This window comes from Microtus pennsylvanicus, chromosome 4, assembly GCF_037038515.1.
Source record: "Microtus pennsylvanicus isolate mMicPen1 chromosome 4, mMicPen1.hap1, whole genome shotgun sequence".
NCBI classification, from domain to species: Eukaryota; Metazoa; Chordata; class Mammalia; order Rodentia; family Cricetidae; genus Microtus; species Microtus pennsylvanicus.
In genome coordinates, this window is record NC_134582.1 from 56,993,755 (window position 1) to 57,016,109 (window position 22,355).

The following is a 22,355-nucleotide window of genomic DNA, read 5'->3' on the forward strand; positions in this document are numbered from 1 at the left end:
TGGTACTGGGATTGTGGGATGCACCACCTGCTGCTTAGGAATTGTGTAAAAGAGTATGTGTTGTGTGCATGCACGTGGAAATCTGTTTTCTTTGCCATAGAAGTTCTGTAATTGGTTGTCAAATTCAGTGATCAGCACTCTTACACACTGATCCATCTTGCTGATCTCAGGATTTTTTTTTTTAACAAGAAATTTAGAACTAATTCTAAAGATTAGATTATTGGGAAAAGCAGACTTGGAAGCCAGAGCCTATATCATTTTGAAGGGAAGCCAAGAGTGGAGGTAGTATCCATTGTAAGTTTCCAGGCAGACTATAAACTCGTTTTATTCCAAAACGATGTTGGCACAGGAGTTAGAAGTCTATTAATGCAACAGAACAGAACAGTGGTTGAGGATGATATGTTACACGAAAAGCCTTTGTCATTTTAGACACTCAGATCCACGAGAATAATTGGAGTACCAACAAGTAGTTCTTATCCTACCCAGTGCCACCGAGAAAGTTAATTTCACCTGAGTGAATGAAAAGCAGTATGCAAACTGCAAGTGTGCATTTACCGCTACTTCTTGATGCATCAAGTAGTTTTTCTAAATATGCTATCAGCCAAGATTCATGTACGCAATAGATTTAGCTTTATAAATTTCCTAAAGTTTATGAGTATAGAAAATACTGAATTTCTGGAGCAATAGCTCCAGAGAAGATACTTACAGCATGAAAAGACTAATTTATTCATAAATATAAATTAATAAGGAAAGCAAATATCTCAGCTGAAACAAGGCAACATGATACAAATGGGAAGTAACCAAAAAAGGGAAAATAAACATATTCAACCTCTAAGGGTGGTAGTGTCACATACCTTTAGTCCCAGCAGAGGCAGATGGATCTCTAAAAATCTCTGCGTTTGAGGCCAGCTTGGTCTACATAGCAAGTTCTAGGACAGCCAGGATTAATACATAGAGAGATCGGTCTCAAAAATCTAAAAGAGAAAAAAAATATATACACAAAAGTCAGAAGTGGCTTGATACTTCATGAACACCATCCAGTTTCAGCATCTCATTGTTTTTGAGAGAGGCTCTCATGTACTCAGGGCTGGCCTTCACCTCATTGTATAGTTCAAGCATAACTCTGAACATATGATTCTCCTGCCTCACCTCCCAAGTGCTGGATTACAAGTGTGCACTACTACTTCCTGGTTTATGCAGTACTGGGGATTGAACCTAAAGTTTGTGCCTGGTAGGCAAGTACTGTCTAGCTAGCAGTAGCTTCAACCCAGCTGTGTAGAGCCCAGCCCAGGTCTCATCAGGTTTCAGCATTAATGACATTGTGTCTTCTCTGTTTCATGCCTATGGCTTCTCCATTTTGCTGTTTGCTTCTTTCCCCTGGTTATTTAAAGCAAATATCAGATATGGAGCCGTTTTATCATAAAGGATATGTTTACAGTACTTTAAGACCTATATTATTAAACTTTGATACAACCAAAAGGGGGAAATCATACCCAACGAAAATTAACCATAATTCTTTTTAGATTTATATATGTGCTCATATTTGCTCCACTGAGCCATCATCATAATTATGAGCCTCATAACTGATAATTTTCAACTTAGTATCTATGTATAGTATTTCAGGTTCCCTTAGAAATGTCTTGAATAATTAATATATAAACTAGAATCCAAGCTGGGCGATGGTGGCGCATGCCTTTAATCCCAGCACTCGGGAGGCAGAGGCAGGCGGATCTCTGTGAGTTCGAGACCAGCCTGGTCTACAGAGCTAGTTCCAGGACAGGCTCCAAAGCCACAGAGAAACCCTGTCTCGAAAAACCAAAAAAAAAAAAAAAAAAAAAAAAAACCAAACAAACAAAAAAAAACGGAATAGTCTTCTGGCAACCCCCTCCCCCCAGTATTGGGGCTCAGTCTGTATTAGTTGCCTTTCTTATCAGTATTACAGAATCCCTTACATTAACAATATCTCAGGAAAGTTTTTGGCTCATGGCTTCATAGGTTTTTGTCCATGGTCCCTTGTCCCATTGTTCTGGCCCTCAGATGAGGCAGAGTATCATGGCAATGAAGAGAAGACCTTTTCTATGTAAACACCCCTCTGAAAGCAAAGGAATGGATACAGGTCGTTAAGGTGAGGAAGGAGAGCAAAAGACAGAAACCCAAGCGCCAGTTTGAAATACCCTCTTCTTTTCTGACCCTTTGCTGTATTCTCAGTGTCCAGTTGTAACCTGAAACTACTATGGCATGATACTTTAGCAGATCAACTTAAAAGGAAGAAAGACACACCTGACAAGCGGAAGCATACCTTGTCTCGTCAGCACCCACAAACCAAACCAAAAACTGGAGGAGAGATTTTCTCTTGCTCATGGTTCAGTTTATGGTTGGTTGGCTCCTTTGGTTTTGGAACTGTGGAGAAGCAATATTGTGGTGAATGTGGGGTAGCAAACCTGTTCTCATCTGCCTCGTGGCTGTCAGGAAGCAGGGAGGGGAGAGGGACACGCCTCCAGTGACCTCCCATTGAGACTTCACCTTCTCAGGTCTGTGACACCTCCCAAAAGTTCCACTGTTTCTACACACATCCGAGCCTTCGAGTAGCATACCAGACGCAATGATAATACCAATCTTTCCTGTTTGAGCTTTTCTAATATACCAGAAGGTGCATCTGTGTGTCCTGCACACCACCCATTTGTAGAACTGCTGTGCACCATTTTCTGAACAGTGAAGCTTAAAATTTCTTAGTCTTTTTAGAATGTTGCCACATTTTTATTTAATTATTTTGTGTTCATGTGTGTATGTGGGCTTGTGCATGTCTGACTGAAAGTCGTCTTTTATTCCTAGTGCCTAATACAATGCCTGTGAATATAGTAAATACTAAATAATTTAGCCGAGTTAATGAAATGGCATGAGATCTTCGCCATTTATAATCAACCCTTTGGTAAAATTCATTCAGAAACTTAATTAAAGTGCACTTAAAATTAGAAGACTTAAACTGGGAGTGGTGGTATGTGCCTTGATTCCCAGCAGAGGCATTTCAGATCTCTGAGTGCTAGTTCCGGGTCAGCCAGAGCTACACAGTGAGACCCGTCTCAAAAAACAAACAAAATTAAGATTTAATGTATACTTACTGTGATCTTATTGTCCATAACCGTTCAGTTTGTCAGGGAGGAAAATGTTGGAGATTAAGCCAGGGCCTCCGCATGCGCTAGACGAATGTTCTACCTCATATTATAGAACTTTGAAAAAAAATTACTATGTTTATTTACTGAGCCCACCTGTAGAGGCCCACGGACAACTGAGAGATGTCAAGAGACGTCAACTCTTTTACCACAAGGGTCCTGGGGATCAAACTTAGGTAGTCAGGCTTGTCAACAATTGTCTACCTGTTTACCTCTCCTAGTATAGGTTGTTTTTTTTTTTTTTTTTTTTAGATGAAGTCCCATAACATACTCCACACTGTCCGCAAACTTGTGGTCCTATTGCCTTAAGCCTTCTGAATGTGGGATTACGAAGCATTGCTATGCCAAACCTTTCTTTGTAATAGATTTTTGTTACACAATAATGACTTTTCTCCTGATCTTCTGTAAGACCTAAGTGTGCAGTTTTGTGTGTGTGTGTGTGTGTGTGTGTGTGTGTGTGTGTGTGTGTGCTCTAGGAAGATCTATACCTTACACCTAGTGCAGCTTAAGATTTATCTCAGGGAAGTAAGTGAGATGTACAGTGTAGTACTTCATTTATAATTATTATTGATTATTAATTTTAATTATTAAATGACACTTGGCTTATGCTTTATTGATAGAAGTATAGCAGAATACATAAATACAGTGGGATGTAATGTTTATAATTACTTTCATGTTGATGTGATTGTATTTATGTAGAGAAGAAATAAAGGAAAAAAGAACTTGCATTTTATTGTTGGGTTTATAATCTGCCAGTGTGTGTGTAGTTTGCAAAAATTCCCAACCAGTGAATAGAGCAGGAAAGGTAATTTTTGTTTTTGTGCCAGTCATGGTTCCTGGCACACAGCAAACACTAAGTAAAAATTGTTTAAATTGAATGGAAGATGTAGAAACTGGGTTTCTTCAGGGAATCTTGTCACCAGCAGAAGCTTAGGAACTGACGAGGTCACACTCGTGGCTTAACCTGCCTCTCTGCCGCCCAGAGGTGCTTCTTTAGGGAATTAGGGATTTGAGACTGAAGCCCAGGCATTAATGGGATGCTAGGCAAATGGTCTACTACTGAGCCACATCCCAGCCTCTTTGTTTTGTTTTTGTTTTAGATTTTGAGACTGGAGCTTACTTTACTTATTAGGCTGGCCTTAAACTGTTTGCAGTGGCCTCCCAGGTTTTGCTATTACAGACCTGTGTGAAAGCGTTAATGGCTGTTATTTTTTTCAAAATATTTAATTATTTATTATGTATACAATATTCTGTCTGTGTGTATGCCTGCAGGCCAGAAGAGGGCACCAGACTCCATTACAGGTGGTTGTGAGCCACCATGTGGTTGCTGGGAATTGAACTCTGGACCTTTGGAAAAGCAGGCAATGCTCTTAACCTCTGAGCCATCTGTCCAGCCCCAATGGCTGTTATTTTTAAAGTGGTCTGAATTTGTTTATAAATCACTTTTGCAATTTTTCTCCCGGAATTGTTGTGATTGTTTTCTTTCTGTTTTTCCTTCTTTCTTTTTCTTCCCCTTCACCCCATCTCTGAGATAGGGTTTCTCTGTGATAGCCCTAACTGTCCTGGAACTTGATTCATAGACCAGGCCAGCCTCGAACTCACAAAGATCTGCCTGCCTCTGCCTCCCGAGTGCTGGGGTTAAAGGCGTGCGCCACTACCACCTGGCAGAATTTCTCATATTTTAACCTTGGTTCCAAAAGAGGAAAAATTGAAATTGGTGTTAGGACCACAACCATTCCGAGCTTCTGGTATGGTGTGTGTGTGTGTGTGTGTGTGTGTGTGTGTGTGTGTGTGTGTGTGTGTGTGTGTATGTGTATGTGTGTGTGTGTGTAAGCCAGAGCAAAGCCTCTGATTAATTCTTCTGCGGGTATCTACCACCTTTTTTTTTTTTCTTAAAAGGACAGATCTTAGGGAGGGGGAGGGAAGGAGGTGGAAATTTTCAATAAAAAAATAAATAAAAGCAAAAAATAGATAGGTCCTCTTACGGAGACCTTTGGGGCTTGCTGATCAGGCCAGACTGGCCGGCAAGCCCCAGGGATCTATTTGTGTCTACCTCCTCAGCCCTACTTTTTTCTTGTCTGTTTTTTGAGATGGGATCTCACTGTATAGAAAAGGATGTCCTGGAACTTACAGATATCTGCTTGCCTTTCCCTCCTGCTTGTGGAGATGAAAGGCTTGTGCCACCATGCCTGGCCTAATTTCATGAACGTTTATAGTAACAGAATGAAGAAAGCTATGAAGTCAAGATACTTTTCAAATACATTGAGTACATCTGGTAAGCAGATTCTAGCAAAATGAGAATTCTGCTATAGGACTTTGCTACCCCATTCTTCCTTGGCTTTTTTTGTTTTGTTTTTCTGAGACAGAGTTTTTCTGTGTAGTCCTGGCTGTCCTGGAACTCACTCTATAGACCAGGCTGGCCTCCAACTCAGTAGATATGTCTGCCTTTGCTGCCCATTAGCTCAGGCTACTTATTAGCTCTTGTAGCATATATTAACCCATTGTTCTTATCTATGTTAGCCACATGGCTCAGTACCTTTCTCAGAGAGACAGATCACATCCTACTTCATAGGTGGTCTGGGCAGGAGTGGGGAAAAGCTTCTTTCTTCCCAGAAAGCTCCTGTTCTCATCACCCTGCCTCTACTTCCTGTCTGGTTGACCCGCCTATACTTCCTGCCTGGCCAATCAGCATTTATTTAAAACATGATTGACAGAATACAGACAATTCTCCCACACCACCTTTTCCCTCTTTTTCTCTCCCTCTGCTTTTCTCTCTCTACCTGTCTCTCTCCAAGGCCTCATGCATACCAAGGGAGTGTTCTTCCATGAAACTGTATTCCCAGTCCTTGGAACTCTTCGGCTTGTGAACCTGAAATATCTCACTGTAAATGAAACAATATCCCCTGCTTCTGAACCTTAGCAACCTTGCCCTTCTGTGTCTGGCTCTGTGGTTTGACTTTGGGTACTGTGCCTAAGGAGAAGAAGAATAGTGCTTATCTTTTTGTGACTGGATTCTTCCACTTGGCATGATGTCCACAGAGTTCATCTATATTGTAGACTGTCAGAATTTTCTTTCTTTGTCAGGCTGTAGCATTTGGAAGGGGTGACCAGCACATTTTATCTATTAGTGAACATGTAGGATGTTAGATCTTGGCTGATCATGCCCCCTATTTCATTGTGGGTAAACAGCCTTTTTGATATTTCTTTGCTCAGTTACTAAATAACAATTTCTTACATTATTTGGATTAAATCAGACAATACATACATTGCTTAGAGTGGTATGTAGCATATAATAAAAGTTAAAAATGTTGTCATAACTAAGAAAGGACCCCATTTATTAGCTCAAGCACCCATTCAAAAGTACTGCAGTCGGTCTGTCATTTAGATAAGAAAAAATAGTTTTAAAAATCATTTGATATAATGGGGGGACTGGGAGGAGAGGGGTGAGGGAAAACTGCAATGGGGCTGCAAAAATAAGTAAATAAATCATTTGATAGAGGCTGGACATGGTAGTGCATGTTTTTAATCCCAATACTTGGGAAGGAGAGGCAGGAGAATGTCTGAGTTTGCAGTCAACCTGGTCTACGTAGCAAAACACAGGACTGCCAGGATTACATAGAGAGACACTGTCAAATTGGACTGGAGAGGTGGCTCAGTGTTTAAAAACACTGACTGTTCTCCCAGAGGACCTGAGTTCACATGGGGCCACTCAAAACCACCTGTAACTCCAACATCGGGGTCTGACTTTACTTGCATGCATACACATCACATACCCTCAGACAGCTAACATGCGTATGCACGTAAATAAAATAAAGTCTTACAAAAAATAATTAATGGGAGAGGAAGTAAAAATTTGGTAACTCAGCTTTTCCCTGGGTGAAATCTGGGACAGCAAGGTCCATCACTGACCTCTGTGTACCTCTTTGATTCTTTTTTTCCCCACACACATCTGACCTTCAGAAGAGGTAGAGTGGCTGCCCTGGTAATGTCAGTAGCAGTAGTGGATGAGTTCGTAGGAGAAGCTGGAGCCATTCCAGTGAGAAGAAAGTTTGCCTGCGTTCAGTGAGGATGTTTTACATGTCTTAAGTTTTTTTCTTTTCTCATTTTTTTTAGCCAAACCCAACAGGAAGCTTACTTTTCTCTACCTGGCCAATGATGTCATTCAGAACAGCAAACGGAAAGGACCAGAGTTCACGAAAGACTTTGCGCCAGTCATAGTGGAAGCGTTCAAGCATGTTTCAAGGTAGGGTCCTTTTAGTACATGAGGTAAGAATATATGGAATGTATTTGTTGGAAGCTTTCTTTAATTTGTAATTTGATGGTTTTTGCTTTCTGTGAGGATTTGAGCTGCTGCTGAGGGCATTTGGAATACTTGAATCATGGCTTTCCTGTAAGAGACCAGAATGCCTGCTTTCTTGGGATGAATGTCACTGAGAGTAAAGGAACTGAACTGTAAATGTAGAACTCCATCTTATGTTTGACATTTCTGAACTTACTTAATACCACAATATTTTTATGGTTTTCTCGTGTGTGTGTATTTCCTAACATTTTTAAGTACTTTAGAAATGAAGAATATGGGACTGGATGGCTCAGCAGTTAAGAGTACTAGCTGCTCTTCCAGAGGTCCTGAGTTCAATTCCCAGCACCCACATAGTGGCTCACACTGTCTGTAATTCAAGTTCCAGTGGATCTGACATCTTCATACAGATATACATGTAGACAAAACACCGGTGCACATAAATAAAAAATTTTTAAAAACGAATGAATATTTAATCATAAACTTTTCAAATTTTTCTTCAGGTAACTTTGTGTGTGGAAATCCTAGTTTATGCACTCTAAATATTTATATTTCATTTGTTTGTGTTTGTGTACATATGCCACAGTTGGAGATTAGAGTTGGACTCAAGTCACGAGGTGTGAGACAAATACCTTTTATCTACTGAGCCATCTGGCTCTGTCTTACATACTTATTTTCAAATATTATATGCTGGAATGTAATAGATTTCCTGGGCAACAGTGCTGAATAAGCTAGTAAATCAGGCTGAGCTTCAGCATACGATGGTACATGGCGATCACATCCATTAGTGCTCTAGGGTGAGAATGCCACGCCAGGTGTTGCTGTTACTGCTTTCTTAATGTCATGTGACCTGCAGTTTCCACATTGCCTTCTACCCTGCAGAGCTAAGTGCTACACCTCTCTCTCTCTCTCTCTCTCTCTCTCTCTCTCTCTCTCTCTCTCTCTCTCTTCCTTTCTCTCTGAGACAGAATGTGATTATGTAGCTCTGCCTGGCCTGGTACTCATTGTGTAGACTGGCTAGCCTTGAACTCTTCATCTCTGCCTCTCCCTCCCAAGAATAAAGGCCCAAGTCTGGCTCAGTTGAGACTTTTTTCTTCATTCCTGAGCTGTATGCCCAGTTACTTGTTGATGTTTCTACCCGGGTGTCTCACACTCACTGTCTGACTATGAACTATGTCCTTGTTCCTGCCAAATTTGCTCCTTCTCTAGGCCTCATTATCCCAGGGAAAGACAGCTTCATTTGGGCTGACAGCAGGATGGGTGTCATCTGCGCTTCCTTCTCCTTCACTGCACGCTCCATGGAGCACACAGCCTGCCGGGTGCCATTTTCCTGACTAGTTACCGTCATCTTTTCTTGCTGGTACAAGTAGCCACTTCCCTAGTATGGCTTGGTCCTCTGGGAAAACTGTAGGCAGAATAGCAGAGTACTCATAATGCTCCCTTCTCTTTGAGCAAGACTGAAGGTGCTCCGTTGTGGAGCTTGTCTGCCTCTCTATACTCATGTGCACTGTGCTCTTCCCACCTGTAGTCTGCATTTTAAACTAACAGACCCTTTTCTAAGTTCCTTGTACCTTCAGCTACTTTTTTGTTTGTTTTCAAGACCATTTCTTTGTATGTTCTTGACTGTCCTAGAACTAGCTCTAGCTCTGTAGACCAGGCTGGCCTTGAACTCACAGAAATCTTCCTGCTTCAGCCTCCCGAGAGCTGGGATTAAAGGCCGCAGCCACCCGGCAAAATAAATGTTTTTGTTTTTTTAAGACAGGGTTTCTCTGTGTAGTCTCAGTTGTCCTAAAACTCCCACTCTAGATACTTTTATTTTTGAGATAGGATCTTATATATCCCAAGCTGACCCTGAACTTGGTATGTAGCCAAAAATGACTGAATTTCTTTTTTGTCTTTATTTTTATTTTTGATTGTGAATTTCTTATCCTCCTACTTGTCCCTCTCAAATGCTGCAGGGATTACAGACATGTACCAACATGCATGGTTTATGTGGTGCTGGAGATCAAGCCCAAGGTTTCATGTATGCTTGGCAAGTACTCTACCAATTGAGCTATATGCCCAGCCTCTATCTTATGCTTTTATATATGTTCCTCTCTAGAAAAATTCACCTACAGAAAAGATTTTAGGTAGGAAGAGTGAGCCGTAGTATTCTGGGCAAGTTTGAAGATCATCAAGGAATGTGGAGAGTTTGCCAGAAGCAGAGGCTGTGGGACTGTAGTTCAGGCTGAGGATTTGGGTTTCAGAGACGTTTGAGAAGAACTTGTTCTGATTTGACATAGAGTGGATATTTTTTAAAGTGGAGGAGTTGAGGCTGGAGATGAGTGAATGATGGTGGTATAAAACCCAGGCAAGGCACTCGAGCATGGCTCAGCAGTTAGGAGCATGCACAGCTCTTGCAGAGGCCCCAGGCTAGTTTGTCAGCACCCACATGGAAGTTCACAATTGCCTGTAACTCCAGTTCCAGGTTATCTTACACATGCGCACATGTGCACACACATACACTGCAAAACCCAGGTGAGGTGGTGCTGAAGGAAATGACAAATGGTTGAAAGTCACCCATGTCCCATTTTCCTGTAGTTCCAGTCTTCAGTTTTGCATTTATTTGTTTGTTTGTTTATTTATTTTGGTTTTTCGAGACAGGGTTTCTCTGTAGCTTTGGTTCCTGTCCTGGAACTAGCACTTGTAGACCAGATCCGCCTGCCTCTGCCTCCCGAGTGCTGGGATTAAAGGTGTGCACCACCACCGCCCTGCCAGTTTTGCCTTTATTCCTCAGATAGTACCCCTGTTCTCTGACTGGTCTGGATCTGTCAGGGTGCTGTCTGTAGTACCACGTCCTCATTCATAGTACTTATGGACAACAGCTTCTGGGAAGTGCCCCTTGCTTTCTGTGCCTAAGACAGTGGTGGGTTCAGCAAACTTAAAAAAACGTGCACTGTCCTTTAGCTCCTTTCACTTGCGAGCACCATCACTGTAAGCCCCTAGTGTCTGCTTCTGAAAATTTGACAATTAAAACCATTTGATTTGCTTTGTTCTCTTACTGAGTTTTTTGTTCTTTTAAGTTTTTGTTTGAGACAGGGTTTCTCTGTATAGATGTTACTGAGTTCTTAAGGGAAGCAAGGATGGTGTTTGCATCACACCTTGACTGAGCTGCTGCTGATGGTGCTCAGCGCACCTCAGTAGCTCTTGCTGGGAGCCAGCATTTGGTCCCATTTTAAATCAACATTACTTTGTGGTAGTGTTCACTATACATTTTTACTCAGTATTTTTTTTTTTAATTTAGTGAAACTGATGAAAGTTGTAAGAAGCACCTTGGCAGAGTGCTGTCTATTTGGGAAGAGCGATCCGTCTATGAGGATGATGTGTTAGACCAACTTAAGCACGCACTCTGTAAGTATAGGGTCTTGGTCTCTTTTCTCTGCCTCTCAGGAAAACACATCTTTCATAGACTTCCTGTTTTTAAATCAGATGGAGATAAGAAGACCAGGAAGCGGACTTATGACCAAATAAAGGTGGATGAGAATGAAAATTGTTCCTCTCTGGGGTCCCCAAGTGAACCACCACAGGTAAAAATACAAGGCAGCTGCAGGGTTTTTACTCCATGTGACCTCTGGGCTTTGATCATTTCAGTGTTCTTGGGTGCAAGAAAGGCATTAAGTTAATCTCTCATATTTCTGTCTAACAAATTGCTTTTCTTTGACGTAGTATGGTGTGTGTGTGTGTGAAGAGTTTGTTATTTTAGTTATGTATGTGTCTGTCCATGGGTATGTGCAAGTGAACATCCAAGGAGTTAGGAGGTGTCTGTTTCCCTGGGCTGGAGTTCCAGCAATTATAGGCTACCTACCTGTCATGGTCCTAAAAGCTGAACTCTTCTGCAAGAGCAGTTCATGCTCTTAACCACTGTAATATCTTAAGTGCTGTATTGTTTGCTTTATATAGGGAATGCATTTCCAATATCTAAATATGAATAAATGTAGTGAAACACCCACTATTAACACTAAAGATTTTATTTTTACTGGGTGTGGTGGTGTACTCCTTTAATCTCAGCACTTGGGAGGCAGAAGCCAGCGGATCTTTGTGAGTTCAAGGCCATCCTGGTCTACAGAGTAAGTTCCAGGACAGCCAAAGATACACAGGGAAACCTTGTCTTAAAAATCAAAACAAACAAACAAACAAACAAACAAAAAACCCCCCAAAAGCTAAAAACCTTTTTTTTAAAATAAAATACAACCAAAACATTTGTTATATGGCTTAAACTAAAATTCTATGCTTAAATGAACATTGCTTCCTTTAAATATTTTTTGTTTTTAAACATATAAAATGATTGCTAGAATGATAACAGTAGGTGGTAGTAACACAATATATTATGTGTAAAACTTTTCAGGAAAATAAAAATTTTCTAGATTAATACTGTCTAGGTCAGAGTTAATAGCTGCCTTCTTTTTCCTCTGAGGTATCTACCATATGAGCCAGTCACTTACCTCAGTTTGCTAATTAGAAAAGTTTTTGCACTCTTTGCTTTCATAAACACTAGGGTGTGAACACCTCAAGGTCTAAAGCAGTGCCTCACGTTCAACACTTAAAATAACATAGTTTTTTTACTTAACATATAAAAGAAGGATTGGGGACAAAAGAGATTGCTCGTCGGTTAAGATCACCACTACTCTTTCTCAGTTAAGCTCTTAACCTGAGAACCCAGGTTTGATTTTGTCCCAGCACACATTAGACAGCTTACCACTGTAACTCCAGTTCCAGGGCATCTGGGTCTCTTTTCTGACCTCTGAGGTACCAGGTGTGATCATGTTGTACAAACAGACATAAATGGAGCAAAACACATGAAAAAAGTAGTCTAACATGTATTTTTTAAAAATGTGTCTTAAGAATGAATGGTATATGTTGCAGACTTTTTGCTAGTGAGTATTTCATAAGGATTAGGCATATGAAAGAGGTGTCAAGTCCTCTATATTTGTTAGAGCTTTATTTCTTTTGGTTCTGAAGTTTTGTAATTTTTTAGACTCTAGACCTTGTTAGAGCATTACAAGATTTAGAAAATGCAGCCTCAGGTGATGCAGCAGTTCATCAAAGGATAGCTTCTTTGCCTGTTGAAGTTCAAGAAGTGTCCCTGCTTGAGAAAATAACAGGTAAGAGTGAGGTCCACAGGGTTATCTTGGAGGTGGGTGTGGGAGCGGCTTGTCATTGTTTTGTTGTGCATTAATTGTATTACCTTGTGCTTTTCTTAGATAAAGAATCTGGAGAAAGGCTTTCTAAAATGGTAGAGGATGCTTGTATGTTGCTGGCAGATTATAATGGCAGACTGGCGGCAGAAATAGATGATAGAAAACAGCTCACTCGAATGTTAGCAGATTTTCTTCGTTGTCAAAAGGAAGCCCTTGCAGAGAAAGAACATAAGTTGGAAGTGCGTAACCTTTTCCTTCTTTAGTGCATTGTTATTTAATTTTCTGTACCTTAATGTATCTGTGCATCTTAGAGTTCTTGCATCATGAACTATTTTAGGCAGTGACCCAGGTAAGCTGCTTCTTGCCATCAGTTTTTCCCTATAGACTGCTTAAGTAAATGTAAAATTTTGGTCTTAGCAGAATTTGTTACATTTGAAATCATCTCTGTGAAATTTCATGTAATAGTAGAAATTTAAACCCTCTAAGCACAAGCATAATAAGAAAAAGTCTAGTAAGTCTTGTGTTAGTGGTAATTCACTAAGGTTGTTCAGCTTATTGAATTCCTGTTCTTAGCACATACTGTTTTTTAGGTCCATCATTAAGTATTCAGATTACCCCTTCCACATGATTGTCACACTTACCATATTCCCCCTCAGCCATACTCTCTGGGCTTCCACAGTGCTGTTCCGGAAAAGGTTGTTGATGGATTAGGTATGGTTGTTACTGTTGGTGGAGTAGCCATTGTCAGCATAGGAGAACTGGGCTTAGCTTTGTTTAAAAGACCATTCAGTTAACGGGTTCTTACTTGAGTTGTTTTGAATTTCAGCGCCTTGTGAAAATGCCTTGAATTCAGTCCCTGTATTATAGACATCTCAGTCTTAATTTGTAGGTCTATCATGGTGTTGCCTCATAAATTTTTTTATTATTTAATTCTTGGCTCAGCAGTTTCTCACTAATCCCCAGGTGGTGCTTAGACTGGCCTGCTATTGCAGTTCTGAGAGAATTCCTCGATTATTCTACATACCAATGCTCCACTCTTAATTTTATGCTGTCCTTGAAGAGGTTGCCTGCTTGAAATGGAATAGATAAGTTGAGTTTCCTAGACCATGAGTTTGGTAGTTCATTTAACCTGTTTGTGATGATGTAGTGGCCTTCAGTCTTAATGTATCCTTCCTTGTTTCCCATTTGCAGCGGTATGGGTGAGTATGCCAACAGTTTTTGTCTTCAGCCTTTTAGTACAGTTTCTTTAACTTCTGTTGAGCTTCTATTGCAGGTATTGGACACGGCATATCTTCTTACGATGTCATCACCATTAGCATATTTCCGGCTAAAAATAAACATCAAACTCCAAAGCCTGTATTGTCTCATGTTTTTGAAAATTGAAGAACGAAAATTTTTTTATTCTATTTAAAACTGCTTTCTCACTTTTGGTGTTGACTATCATTGGTTTCAAAAATAGAATTTATATTTGACATGTAACTGTAGAAAATAGATCACCGTCCCTGCCCCATTTGCTGGTACTTTCTAGCCAGATTTACTAGTTAATAGTCATACAGAGAGCTGATGACATTAGCGCTGCCATTTACCATGTCTCTGGGATACTGTTCAAGGCTCTTCACATAATCCTATACAACAGGACACATTATTATCCACACTGTATCTTCATGGAAGTAAGGCATGGGAAAATAAAGTAACTAAGCACTACTGGATTGTTGAGAACCCCAACAATGCCTCCAGCATTGGTGCATTCATTCCAAAGTCATGTTGACTTTCTGTTCTTATAAAAAGTAGTATATCCCTTTTGAAAAATCAGAAGTCCTATTTCTCCAATGCTTTCTAAGCTACCCTTTCCAACTAATCACAAGCTTGAAATCAAGGAAGTTTGATTGTTCAGCATGAATGAATTTTAAATTGAAGCCACCTCAATTATGATCAGAGTTTTTGTTTTGTTTTTGTATTTTTAAGTCTTTCTAGTTTTTCAAGACAGGTTTTTTCTTTGTACAAAACACTGGCTATCCTGGAACTCACTACTTGTAAACCAGGCTGGCCTTGAACTCAGATATGTCTGTCTCTGCCTGCTAAGTTCTAGAATTAAAGGTGTGTGCCATTATGCCCCAGCTCATTATCATATTTTTAAAGATTCCATTTTCATAAACTAGGAAGTTATTTAGCAAGAACTCATTGTAAATTGTCATTGAGAAGCCAAGGGTTTTTTGTTTTTTTGGTCATATGACGTGACAGTGACTTTAGACATGCTTTGTATTAGTAGGTGGCATCACCCTAAAGTAGAGACTGAGGACTGAAAGTTTAAGGTTTTGTATCAGTTGCACTGTCTCTTAAACTGGTTTAAGTTATCGAGGTCAGTAATCACCATTGTTAGAAAGTGAAATAAAAGTATCAGTTTAAGAAGTGGTCTTGTCTTGAGGAAGTTAAGAAGTGGTTCATGTCTTGAGAAAGCCACTATTAAAACATTTGAAATGATGAAAATATGAAGTGCTTATAACTGTTTTGGTAGTTTTGGATTAACTTTGATAAGTGAACAGATAATAGACTTTTAATCTAGGCTGTTGCACTTGCCCATAATCCTAGTATTAGTGAGACTGAGGCAAAGAAATCCTGAGATTAAGGCCAGTTTAAGCTATATAGCAATCTGACGGGGGTGGGGGATGAATGGATGGATGGATGGATGGGTGGGTGGGTGGGTGGGTGGATGCTGGAGATGTGGCTCATTGGTTGAGAGCACTAGCTACTCTTTCAGAGGACCTGGGTTCAATTCCCAGAACCCACATGGCAGCATACAACTGTAACTCCAATTCCTGGGGATCTGATACCTTCACACAGACAAAATACCAGTGCACACAAGATGGGGGGAAAAGATTTATTTGATCTGCAACCTTGAACCTCTTGCCTCAACCTTCTTATTGCTGGGATTGTGTCTACCACCATAGGATAACTTAAAGTGACTCTTTGATGTGATGTTTTTTGGAGAGGATACAATGTACAGATGAATCCCATATCAGTGAGATTCCTGATTGCTTAGTTTTTAGAAGTTATGGAAGAAAACATGCTTTTATAAAATCAGTGCTTGCCACCTTTAGTCCCAGCTTTCAGGAGGCAGAAGTGGATGGAGTTCTTAAGTTCAAGGCCAGTCTGGTTTACAGAGTGAGCTCCAGTACAGCGAGGAGGCTACAGAGAAACTCTAGAAAAGAAGCAAAATAAACACATGGATAAGCACACATAATGATAGTGCTTGCTAATCTTTGTAAACTGTGCACTTCCAAGTCTAGGAATAGATTATGAAGAAGGAAGCCATAATTCCAAACACTAGAAGTCATAATGAGAAAGCATATAGAGAGGATAAGTGCTTATTTGATATGTGAATATTGATGATTGGCCGGGCAGTGGTGGCGCACGCCTTTAATCCCAGCACTCGGGAGGCAGAGGCAGGAGGATCTCTGTGAGTTTGAGACCAGCCTGGTCTACAAGAGCTAGTTCCAGGACAGGCTCCAAAATCACAGAGAAGCCCTGTCTCGAAAAACCAAAAAAAAAAAAAAAAAAGTGAATATTGATGATTAAAGCTTGTTCTGGGGTAGGAAGATGGCTCAGTGAGTAAAGTTATATCTGGTCAAGCATGAGAGCTGTTAGGATCCATAACCCTCTGTAAATGATGAGCACAGCAGCATGCACTTGTGATCCCAGCACTGGGAGGCAGAAAGAACCTTTAGCTGAATCTGAGTTCCAGGTTCGGAGAGAAAAGACGCTTTCTCAAAGTGGAGAGCAGTGGAGGAAGACACCCGACTGTTGACCTCTGTCCTTCACATGCATTTGTGAAGCACAGAAAGCTCCTTTTCCTTGAGTTGTCATGGTGCCTCTGTTAAACTGTATTCACTGTGTGAATTTGCTTAATATGAATAGAACCATAGTACAGGCTTGAGCATTGTAAGATGTTGAGGATTGGTTTGCAGTAGGGAAGACTGCTGGGGTTCATCTAGAAGGTCTCAGACGTGCTAGTTATGTGCTCTCCCACAGTTACATTCCAAGCCAGGCTATCAGCCTGCAGCATATGTGTATGATTTCACCCATACTGAGTATTGCATATTTGGCAGTGTTTATTTTTCTTTCAGTTTCTTTTATCTTTTGACCAGTCTTGAGTTCTGATTTTATGACTTATTTTTGCCTGTGTAGATATATATATATTTAAAATAGCCTTCTCTATCTATATAACCATAAAGGCCTTGAAATGTTTTGTATTATTTCTCAATAATTTTATTGAAATTTGTTTTGCATATAATGCAGAGATGTAGCAAATTGAAAGTAATAATTGCCCTTTTATTGATTGGTAGTAGGACAGGTATAGTGACTCAGGTCTTAATCTTAGTACACTGTGGACTGAAGCAGAAGCATGTGTTTGAGGCCAGCTTGGTCTTTTTTTCAAGACGGGATTTCTCTGTGGTTTTGGAGTCTGTCCTGGAACTAGCTCTTGTAGACCAGGCTGGTCTCGAACTCACAGAGATCCTCCTGCCTCTGCCTCCCAGTGCTGGGATTAAAGGTGTGCACCACCACCACCCGGCCCAGCTTGGTCTTTGTATGATCTGTGTTACATAGTGAGATTCTGCGTCAACCTTCTCCCCTAAAACTCAAAATTAACGATTTCTTTACTAGTGTTGTGAAATGCTATTTCTGCCAAGCTTAATTCTTACATGTGCATACTGACCTGTAAGTTTTACATTTAATTGTGCAAATTGTGATTTTGATTGCTTTCTAATACCATTCATGTTTGCCATTTCAACTAATCATGGTTATTGTATGTATGCAATTTTATTTTTTCTCATTTTTAACTTTGTATTTTAATTGAGAGTGCTCATTCCTTTATCATGTCATGGGTCATTTTCCTCCCTGCTATTCATACCTAAGATAAAGTTTAATTAACAAGTTAGATATAATTAATAACAGTTTAATAAGCATATGAGATGTGGTTTCTCTCCCTCTCATATCTTGGTTTGCTGTAATAAAATTGGTGGATCCTGGTGACTGAGGATGACTGACACTGTGAGGGAGAAAAGACAGGACTGCTTACTAGAAAGACCGCATGGAGCTCAATGTATACAGTGACTAAAGTCTGCTCAGCCATTTGAACAGAGAAAATGGCCATTTTTTTTACCTTGTGAACGTGTGCCTGTTTTGTTCCTCCCATTAGTAAGAAAGCAGCACCTGAGTAATCTATGACTACAGGGATGGAGGGAGCAGTGCTGAGGCTGAAAGGGGGCAGTGCCAAGTGGGCTGGAGTTCCCCCTGTCCCTTACTGCTGGGGTGGAGAGCGGGTGCAGATGAACAGGTGTGCTGCCTGCCGAGGCAGAGTCCTCAGTTGGTCAGCACCGCCTAGAGTATGCTATTGTAGCAGCTGAGGATTCTTAGGAGTGAGAGGAAATTCAAAGTAGGTTGGAGCCACAATGAAGAAGGCATTTGAATTTCCCTGAAGAAATGATCACACAAGTTCAAAGCACAGGAAGGAGCAGTAGTGCTGGCTGTACTCTTGGTTGCTGAGTGAACCAGAGAGGGAAGGTGGGCAAAACTTCATCTAAACTGCATGCTGGCAGTGGTGGTCTGAGCTGCCCAGGTAGTAGCAATGAAGTGTTAGATGGATTCTTTCTTGGCTCTGAAACCCAGACTGGCCTCTTTGTTGCCTGTGTGAGGTGAAGTTTCGTTAATACTGTAAAGGTAATGTGTGAAAACCATAGTTTTGCACCCATTGCTAAAAGCATAAATCCTCCCTACAATTCTATTATTCCTTAGCTTTTAACAAGATATGAAGGATGAGATTGTTGGTTGTATCCATGTCTGTTTTTGTATCCTGTCTTATTTTGCACTTTTACTGTAAACGTTTCCATATAATCATCACCCCCCCCTTCCCTTTTATTTTTTGGGATGGCCCGAGCTTTACCCATGCCAACCAAGTTCTCCTCCATCTACTCTTATCTTGATTATCAGTCTGACTTTAATAGCCAAGTTGTAGTATTTATCTATTTTATTTTTTTTGTTTTGTTTTTTGAGACAAAGTTTTTGTTGTGTAGCGTTGGTTGTCATTGAACTAGCTCTGTAGATAAGGCTAGCTTTCAATTCTCTCTGCCTCCCGAGTGCTAGAGTTAAAGGTGGTGGACCACCACTGTCTGACTTCTTTCTGTTTCTTCCTGTTGAAACTATTGGCTGAAATGACATTTAGCAATTAATAAACACTTTGGCAGATCTATTACATTTAACTTCTTGCTGGTGGAAAATACTGCTCTGAATCTATTTCAGGTTAAATCTTTGCTTGTTTGTGATAGTAATGAATTCTTCTGAGGAAAAAAAAGTTAGGGCAGCAGAAGATACTTGGTTTTTATGTGTGCACAGGTCACAGGACAAAATCAGCTATTGTTTCCCAAGCACTGGACCTGTTGTTCTTGAGACAGCGTCTCTTACTAGCTTTGTACTTGCCAAGTAGGCTAGGCTGGTTGACTAATGAGCATCCGAGGTCTCCCTGTCTCTAATTCCTCAGTGCTGGGATCACAGGTGTGCCTCAACACACTCGTCTTACGTTTCATGGGCTCTGGGAACCAGATCCAGTCTTCATGCTTGCGAGGCCTCCCATCGTTACAACCTTTTCAGTAGTGTTGACGTTCATTCTGTTGTCATATGTCCTGCTTGTGGAACTCTTTATTTTACAAAATTTATGCTCTTCACCAGGAAACAAGTTTTTCATGCTTTCCTTTTACTTAGCTACCAGTACCATGGTCTGTGATCTTGACTACTAGAATATTGAAATGTTTATCTAATTTGCATTACAGCTTCTTGGTCTGTCCTTGCTATAGCATCTGTCAAAAATAATCTCATTCTTTGGGTTTTGTTGACTGGCTAGGTCTCTGAGTTCGAGGCCAGCCTGGTCTACGTAAGAAAAGGGATTGGGGAGAAGGAGGAGGAGACAAAAGAAAGAGAAGTTATTCCTGTCAACTCTTGTCAAAATTCTTTTCAGTAGCAGGGCGGTGGTGGCGCATGCCTTTAATCCCAGCACTTGGGAGGCAGAGACAGGCGGATCTCTGTGAGTTCGAGACCAGCCTGGTCTACAAGAGCTAGTTCCAGGACAGGCTCCAAAGCCACAGAGAAATCCTGTCTCGAAAAACAAAACAAAAAAAAAATTCTTTTCAGTAGAGAGTAGCTTTGTTGAGCAACCTTTTTTGCCTCTGCATTAGAGGCTGGAGTTTTATTGTCACAAACCAGGATTTGACGGTTTTGAAGACTTGTTCTTTTTTGCAGGGAGACCTTAGTTGAATTTTAGCTTTTCTCCTTCATTACTTAGAACTTTTCATTGTACTCTTACCGTGCATTAAGTATTCTGAGTTGTTGCTACTTCATCTTGCTCATCCTTTCTCCTGGTTTAACCATTTCTAGAATGGTTTTCCTCTCTATTCTGTCACTGTTGCTGACTTGTGTTTGTTTTGTTCTAGAATGGAATCTTTATTGTCTAGTGTTAGTGGTGGTGGCTGTGTCATCATCTTGTTGTTCACTGAGATGAGATCTCCCGCTGTAGTACAGGCTGGCCTAAACGTAAGAGTTTCCTGTCTTAGTCTTCCAAGTGCTGGAATTACAGGCGCGCCCAGATTAATATTGACTAGAGTTGGTTTTGTCAGATTGTTTAAGTCTTTGTTGAAGAAAGGGATTTACTATCACAGGTGCTTAACTAGTTTGCAAACTGTTATGTAGGATGAATGGAGAGGGAACCAGAAGACAGGAGATCCATTTCAAGACTGGATTTCTGGGTTTACCTAGACCTGACTAGAAGTGGATTTTTCCCACTGTGTGTTGACTATTGTTTAGTATGCCTGCTGTTGTTACGGTCTGTGGGTTTTCTAACTTCGCTTGGGGAGCTGTAGGAAACGTAGGATTCCTTTTAAAAATGACTTGAAATAAGTTAACAAGGATTATGAATGTCTGCAATGACTCTAAAATATTCATGCCTTCAGAGCTTAGCAGAGACCACGGCAGTGTCAGACTTGTTCAGCATGAATGTAAAATACTGTTTAATTAGCTCCTATGTCTTTTCTACAGATGTGAATGTGTGCTTCTTGCTTAGTTGGTTAATTCCTTAGACTTTTGATTGCTACCAGTGCTTCTCGAGCCTTCTCTGTCTACCCCTCTCCTTGTTGATTTTCCTGGAGCTCACTATGTAGACCAGACTGGCCTTGAATTTACAGAGGTCCCCTGCCTCTGTCTCATTAGTACCACTTTTACTTTCCTAACCCATGGCTTGAAGAATCAGGCAATTCAGTGGTTTTGTTTGTTTGTTTTTCAAGACAGGGTTTCTTTGTATAGCCCTGGCTGTCTTGGAACTAGCTCTGTAGACCAGGCTGGCATCTAACTCAAAGAAATGCATCTGCCTTTGCTCCCAAGTGCTAGGAGTAAAGGCATGTACCACCACTACCCAGCTAAATTCAACCTTTTAAAGTATATGGTTGATAGACAAGTTATGTCCTTTGAGAAGAAAAAATCTAAGGATAATTTAAGTAAGCAAAGTAAATTACAGAATATATAATGATCCTTTATTTCTATTCTTTAGAGAATATTCAAACAAATTCCAATAAATCATCCTTTTATGACATAAATTTATGGCAATTTTTTTCTTCTAGGCACTGACAATTTTTCTAGGTTTATTAGAGTTTTATTTCACATGTATACAATTATTTTGATCTTACTTATCCCTCTTACTCTCTTATGACTTTTCACACTGAAGAATATTTCTCCTCTGGCAACAATTAACTGGGTCCTGGGTTGTTTTTAGCTCAGTGTTAGAGTACTTGCCTAGCATGCAAGAGGTGCTGGGATTGGTCTACTGCTATCTCAGCACTGTACGAGTGGGTAAGATAGGTGTGCCGGGGGGGGGGGGGGAGAGCGAGGAAGAGTCACAGTAGAGTAACTCTCTCTAAATCAAAGGAGAACTGAGGGAATCTAGACAAAGCAAGAAAGAATATAAAGCAAAAGCATCAAAGTCATAATGGCTATAACCTTAGGTCAGGGTGCAACAAAGTGAGTCACTTTGTAGTTTGAATTTAATGTGTTATGGTGATCTTTACCTGTGAACAGAATATAGTTATAAAAATGTTTAAAAAGCTGTCAAGATAGCTTAGTTGATAAGGTGCTTGCTGCCAAGCCTGATGACCTGAGTTCAATTCCTGGGACCCACATGATGGAAGAGAGAAGTGACCTCTACAAGTTGTTTTAATCTCCTCAAGTGTATGTACAATACATTAAAGAAAAAACATACTAAAAATGTGTATAAAACAAAGTATTGAGAGACTGGTGAGATAACTCAAGAGGTGAAGGCACTTGCTCCCAAGCTCTACCTGAGTTTGGTCCCCAGAACCCATGTGGAGGAAGCAAGAGCTGGCTCCTTCAAGTTACCTCTATACTTGGGCACTGGTAATGCACCCCTTCATGGGTGGATGGGTGGGTGGGTGAATGATTAGTCTGGGGGTATAGCTTAGTTGGTGAAGTGTTTACCTAGCATGCATGAAGACTTGAGTTTGATCCCCAACACCACAGCACTAGGGAGGTGGGGGCAGGAGGATCAGAAGCTCCAGATTGTGCTTAGCTACATAGTGAGTTGGAGGCCAACCTGAGCTATAGGTGACTGCTTCTAAAAATGTAGTTACCAACATTTATGGTACACGGGTCTGGATG

The 22,355-nt window shown here is 40.6% G+C and overlaps 1 protein-coding gene across 3 annotated transcripts in view; it reads left to right on the top strand.

Moving 5' to 3' along the window:
- The window catches only part of Rprd1a (regulation of nuclear pre-mRNA domain containing 1A), a 49,937-nt gene that overhangs the window by 14,553 nt on the left and 13,029 nt on the right, over window positions 1–22,355 (top strand). For all 3 annotated transcript variants that reach the window (XM_075969162.1, XM_075969164.1, XM_075969165.1), the window contains exons 2-6: window positions 7,284–7,413; window positions 10,751–10,857; window positions 10,936–11,033; window positions 12,482–12,608; window positions 12,708–12,883. In XM_075969162.1, the coding sequence (XP_075825277.1) occupies window positions 7,284–7,413; window positions 10,751–10,857; window positions 10,936–11,033; window positions 12,482–12,608; window positions 12,708–12,883 (638 nt within the window). The remainder of the gene's footprint in view (window positions 1–7,283; window positions 7,414–10,750; window positions 10,858–10,935; window positions 11,034–12,481; window positions 12,609–12,707; window positions 12,884–22,355) is intronic.